This window comes from Zea mays, chromosome 1 (assembly GCF_902167145.1).
Source record: "Zea mays cultivar B73 chromosome 1, Zm-B73-REFERENCE-NAM-5.0, whole genome shotgun sequence".
Classification (NCBI taxonomy): Eukaryota; Viridiplantae; Streptophyta; class Magnoliopsida; order Poales; family Poaceae; genus Zea; species Zea mays.
The window spans coordinates 268,942,624-268,948,801 of NC_050096.1; the positions used below are offsets into that span (position 1 = coordinate 268,942,624).

The window sequence follows — 6,178 nt, forward strand, 5'->3', positions numbered from 1 at the left end:
TTAAATAATAATAAGTATAGACATACGTATAAACTATATTTATATGTTACTTAATAAATATGTAATTAGTATAAAACGAATTATAATTGAGAAATTTGGATTTGTACCATTAAAAGATTACGATTTTAGATATATACAATTGCTATCTCATTTACATGTGGGTCCATATGAGTCAATGACATATGAAACCAATGTTATATATTTAAAGTTGCAATTTTTTAATGATATAGATGCAATTATTCAATTATAATTTAGGATAGAAGGAGTATTGTTTTATTGTATAGATTTAATTTAAGTTAAATATGTTTTGATTCGTTGGAACGGGAATGAACAGTTCTCGAGAGAGTACTCCAAACAGGTGTGAATGGACCTTGACACAAAGGCGGTGCAGCGCCAGTGCCGAGTGTACTGGCCGCCACCACTCGCCACTCGCCACTCGGCCCCAGGACCCTCCTCTTCCTCGCCAGCAAGCCGGCACGATCCCTCCCTTCCGGGAAAAAGGCTCCCAATCTGTTCCGAGCCAGCCGGCCATGGCGATTAGGGCTGGCCGCTCGCCCCTTCTCCACCTCCTCGCCCTCGCCTTCCTCATCCTCGCCGCCTCTCCCTGCCTCCAAGGTAAAATGCCGCTCCTGACCCAGCCCCGTCTCCCATTCTCTCTCTTCCTCGTCCCTTCCCGCGGCGAGTCCGCGGATTTTGTCGCTCTGCGCGAGTCGCGAGAATGCCCCGGCGGCGGCGCTAGATCTGTGTGATTTTCCGTTCACAGCCGGGGGAACGGCGTCGATCGTGCGGCGTTGGGCTATAACGGAGCGGATTGGGATTTGGTGGGGAGAATTTGTGTTGATTACTTGATTTGATGATGAGGTCGGACGGATGTTGGAAGTGGGTTATCGATGCGACGTCATGTATCCGTGGGTTCGCATGTCGGGAAGCACTCAATCGTCAACTTGGGAGATTAGCAGTTACTGAAATGATCCCAGTTACATGATGTTTTGTGGTTAGTGTTGAGCTGTTCATACATTTTTTAGAATTGTTGGCGTTTATACATAGGTGCAACAAATCCTCACTGTATTTTTTGGGGCAGCGTAGAAATCAGGAGTAACTGTATTTTCATATGGATCAAATACTATCAGAAAATTATGGATTTCGTTGCTAATGTTTCTTGGTAATTTTCACTGTTGTTATTATAACTTTCATGTTGCTAGCCCAATTGTCGATATTTTTTCAGTTTTCTGTGATGCAATGTGGGTAGGCCAGATAGCCTTCTCAATTCAGAGTTCAGACGATAGTCATGTATATTTAAGGAATTTTCTTAAACTATCATCGTATGTAAATTACAATGGTAAATATTTCTCCCTGTCTGATACTGTGTGATTATCCTCTATTTTCCATACTAGCAAAACCTCTATAGTTAATGGTTCTAACCCACATAAGTTTTTAAGTGTTCTACAGTTTCATTCCTTGTTTGGTTCATTCCTTGTTAGCTGTGGTTGAGGAGGGTGGTGCTTGGCTGTAGCATTAGCTCTACAGGACCTCCTCCTGTGCCAGTTCCCCATAGGGTCCTTGCGGGTGTTTCAGTGGTAGTTTTTGATCGCTTTTGTTCCTTTGAATGTGTGGAACACCGTTCCCTAGTCTGGGGTAATGGGCCTTGTAATGGGAGTTGACAAGTCTTGTCTCTCCTATCTGTTTTTTTTTCTCCTTAATGTAATGACACACAACTCTCCTGTTTTTTTTTAAATCCTTGTTTGTATCTTTGAGTAGAAAATGTCAAGCATCTGAATTGTTAACTGATCAACACAGGTGCACAGTGCACCATACATCATGCATACAGTTTCGGTAAATAAATGCTTTCATGCAGCCTAGTATAAGGTGTGTTTAGGATAATGCTGCCTGGATTAGTAGGGATCAGCATTGTGGGTTTGTGATAATACCAACCTAGAACCTAAAGGGCAATATGTTGCATAGCAGCATAGATTTAATACATTCTATTCCTTCAAAACAATTTCACCACATTTCTTCTAGTTTTAGGTTTATGTTGCCGGGAGTGTGTCTCAGCAATCAAGTTCACCCATCATTTCTGTAAAGCACACGTGGTTACAGAGGGGGAAAACATATGCTGTTTTTGAATGGCTTATAAGCACACTTAGCATTCATACATAAGCTTTCTTCTACCCAAGAAGTGTATGTTATATATGACATTTCATTTTGGAAAATTTGAGTTGTATCTCATATTGGAATGTTATCCTTACCCATTTAGAAGATTCCTTCACCAAGCTAGTCAATTCGTGTCCTAAAGTTTTGCTCTCTTTGAAATTGGCTGCAAAAGGGCCTCTAGCTGAGTTGGTTAGGTGGTATGAGTAGCACTCATCAGTCATCAGGTCTTGAGTTCGAATCCCAGTGGGAACAAATTTAGAAAAGGTCACTCGCTGGTTCCCCTGGTCGTGTCTACACGAGATGGACTAACCTATGGGGGGCGGATCCTCGTGTAGGGACTGGGAGGGTTCAAAGCATGAGTAAAGATCTAGCCTATAGGGGGCAGACCCTCATGTTGCACGGGAGGGCCATCTTTCGTGACCTTTCTCGCTCGGGGCTCTGATTGAGCTTAATATCGTGGGGCGGTCTTTCCCCTACCGGTCGAGTTTTTTCTCTCTTAGAAATTGGCTGTAACAGCAATGCGATCCTGTTCTCTTGTAGTCCTACATTACAGATTGCTCTTATCTTTGTAGGAACCATTATTTCTTGTGGAACCATTTTGTTGTTTGATAAATATTTTATCATCCTCATACAATTAGAAGAAACTACATGGTTTTAGACATTTTTCATGATCGTAGAATATATTTTGTGGGGTCGCGCTAATGCCATTATTTCTGCTTTGTGCAGCTCGAGTGGACCATCGCAAACAGGTTAGTAAAATATTATCCTACTTATTTCTTCTATGTTAAAAAAATGTGTGATTATAGTGGCAACCTTCTGCGACGTTAGATATCTCACTGGACTGGGCAACCCAACTTTGACCTGCAGAATGTCTCATCGGGTCGAAAGGGTGGGTAACTGAGTATTAATACCATATGTATCTTATCTGTGAGTGCATCACACACATTAAACTTTGGAACTTTAATTGTTAATGTAGATGGCCCTCATCTCCTGGGTAGATCAAAGGAAATAACACACATGGTAATCATCCCCCCTTTTCCCTCAAGTACTTATCCTTGTAAGCTGCAGTGTATATATATGTAGGGATGAAACTGCGCTTGTTTGATTCCCAGAGTGGTTAACATTATGCTTATGCCATTTTTTTCCATGGCTTACAGCTACTCTAAAATGTAATCTTGTTCCACCTTATCCTGACCATTTTGATATTTCCTAATTGTAGAAATTAAGGAGAGTTGCTGTAAGGAAGAAAATGGAAGTAGTGCAGCAGGATGATGAAGCGTTAGTTAAACTTGAGAATGCAGGTATCGAACGTTCAAAAGCTGTTGACTCTGCTGTGCTGGGAAAATACAGCATCTGGAGACGTGAAAATGAAAATGAAAAGGCAGATTCAAGGGTCCGTTTGATGCGAGATCAAATGATCATGGCCAGAATATATTCTGTTCTTGCCAAATCGAGGGACAAGCTTGATCTCTATCAGGAGCTGCTTGCAAGGCTCAAGGAAAGCCAGCGCTCCCTTGGGGAAGCTACTGCTGATGCTGAACTTCCCAAGAGGTGGTTCCTGCTTGAACTGTTTTGGGGCCTAATTTTCAGTGATACCGTTTTCTCTTACTGTACTGGTTCATCTTTTCTCTAATTTGCAGTGCTTCGGATAGAACCAAAGCAATGGGCCAAGTTTTATCAAAAGCAAGGGATCTATTGTACGATTGCAAGGAAATTACCCAGCGTTTGAGAGCAATGCTTCAGTCAGCAGATGAGCAGGTCCGGAGCTTGAAGAAGCAGAGCACCTTCCTTAGCCAGCTAGCAGCTAAGACAATCCCAAATGGCATCCATTGTCTTTCCATGCGCTTAACGATTGATTATTATCTTCTCTCTCCAGAGAAAAGAAAGTTCCCCAATAGTGAGAACCTGGAAAATCCTGATCTTTACCATTATGCTCTTTTCTCGGACAATGTTTTGGCAGCATCAGTTGTGGTCAACTCAACCATCATGAATGCTAAGGTTAGTTTAATGCATCTTCAAGCTGGAAATATGATCTCTTCATTGTTTGTACCATTGACTGGTCAATTATATTACACTCTTATTTTTCTTGCTATAAATTTGCAGGAGCCTGAAAAACATGTATTTCATCTTGTTACTGACAAACTGAACTTTGGGGCCATGAACATGTGGTTTTTGCTGAATCCACCTGGGGATGCAACAATCCATGTGGAAAATGTTGATGACTTCAAATGGTTAAACTCTTCTTACTGCCCTGTTCTGAAGCAGCTTGAGTCTGCAGCCATGAAAGAATATTATTTCAAGGCTGATCGTCCGAAAACACTCTCTGCTGGTTCTTCTAATCTGAAGTATCGAAACCCAAAATATTTGTCCATGCTCAATCATCTAAGATTTTACCTCCCACAAGTCTATCCCAAGCTGAATAAAATTCTTTTCCTGGATGATGATATAGTTGTCCAGAGGGACCTAACTGGACTCTGGGAGGTTGATCTTAATGGAAATGTAAATGGAGCCGTGGAAACATGTGGAGAGAGTTTTCACCGATTTGATAAGTACCTAAATTTCTCAAACCCAAATATTGCTCAGAATTTTGATCCTAATGCATGTGGTTGGGCTTATGGAATGAACATGTTTGATCTGGAAGAATGGAAGAAGAAAGACATTACTGGAATTTACCACAAATGGCAGAACATGGTGAGTTGGAAATAAGATTTTACATTACTTGCATCTTGACAACTGCTTTCTTTAGAATATTGCATTTTGTGTTCCTATACAACCATCTTGCTGCATCTTGCTGATATGTATTCGGGTGCTTCAGTCTTTTCAAATATCACGATTTTGTTCATTTTTATGCATATGTATGACTATACCATGTACAGTATAGATGAAACAAATGCTAAATAATTATTTTTAGTAAGATTACGTCGGAGTCCTTAATTAATTTTCGTAATACCAATTTTCAGTTATCACAACTCTCTTAATTACTTAATTAAACTATGTTTGATCATTACAAAGAGTAAAGTGCTAGTCGAAACATAAATGCACTGCCTGGAGATGTACCTATCAGTGCATACATTAACTGAACTCCATTTTCACACTGTTTTCTGTTCTCTTTGTACAGAACGAGAACAGGCTGCTCTGGAAACTGGGGACATTGCCACCAGGGCTTCTAACTTTTTACAAGCTGACACACCCTCTGGACAAATCATGGCATGTGCTTGGCTTAGGGTACAATCCAACCATTGAGCGCTCAGAGATAGACAATGCTGCTGTCATCCACTACAATGGTAACATGAAGCCCTGGCTGGAAATTGCAATGATAAAGTATCGGCCTTACTGGACAAAGTACATCAATTATCAGCATTCCTACATTCATGGATGCAAGATCAGCCAATAGAAACCACCCTCAGATATTCTTCTGTGATGAACATTGAAGTTGGATGGGACTCAAAATGAAATCAGTATAACTATCACATGTTCTTTATTCGTGTTATATTAGATTTGTTAGTTATCACGTGTATGTAGTTTCGTCGCCCTTTTGTGGTGCTTTCTCCCCTAGCTCATTGTTGGTTCTTGTCCCTTTTTGTCATGAAAAGAATGATGAGCTCTATGATTCTCATCAGCTGATAAATGTAATGTCTGAATTTCTGTCGGTGGCAAATTAATGATCCCATTCAAACGGTATCAAGTGTTCGAACATTCATGCTAGCATTTGATGGCAGGTTGAGAGTTATTTACGAGCATCTGTTCGTTCGTGGTTGAGATTGTTTTTTTATCAGCACGCTCTGCCTCTCTTTATACATTTGGTTGAGCAGAATCGTGAACCGATGGACTGAATAGAAAGCTTGGGAGAGAACGAAGCCAGATGTATAGCTGATCCGGTCCTAACGAAGACTTAAACAAGCTAGTTTATGGGTTAAGGCGGTCTTAACTGCCATCCCGATTCATCTTCTTTTTGTTCTTTATTGTCTAAAATGGGTGATCAAAGCAATTGATAAAATAGGAAGTTGTTTCCTTTGGAAGGGCCGGA

General features: G+C 40.8%; 1 protein-coding gene across 2 annotated transcripts; it reads left to right on the plus strand.

Moving 5' to 3' along the window:
• Positions 1-333: 333 nt before the first annotated feature.
• Positions 334-5,856, plus strand: LOC100191781 (uncharacterized). 2 transcript variants are annotated; one of them, NM_001137206.1, is made up of 8 exons: positions 446-615; positions 2,878-2,900; positions 2,980-3,040; positions 3,128-3,171; positions 3,371-3,702; positions 3,792-4,149; positions 4,255-4,842; positions 5,270-5,831. In NM_001137206.1, the coding sequence occupies exons 1-8, from the start codon at positions 531-533 to the stop codon at positions 5,543-5,545; spliced, it is 1,767 nt and encodes a 588-aa protein (NP_001130678.1). In that variant the 5' UTR covers positions 446-530; the 3' UTR covers positions 5,546-5,831. The 2 variants fall into 2 exon arrangements, with proteins under 2 accessions (XP_008671920.1, NP_001130678.1); XM_008673698.4 differs by lacking the exons at positions 2,980-3,040; positions 3,128-3,171 and having other exon boundaries at positions 334-615; positions 5,270-5,856.
• Positions 5,857-6,178: the final 322 nt, after the last annotated feature.

What these genes read in the sequence shown, in the direction of transcription:
- LOC100191781 (NM_001137206.1), top strand. Translation starts at nt 531, where the DNA reads ATGGCGATTAGGGCTGGCCGCTCGCCCCTTCTCCACCTCCTCGCCCTC. An exon ending in CAAAGGAAATAACACACATG is followed by an intron (nt 3,172 to 3,370) that starts GTAATCATCCCC and finishes TCCTAATTGTAG; the next exon opens with AAATTAAGGAGAGTTGCTGT. An exon ending in CAACCATCATGAATGCTAAG is followed by an intron (nt 4,150 to 4,254) that starts GTTAGTTTAATG and finishes ATAAATTTGCAG; the next exon opens with GAGCCTGAAAAACATGTATT.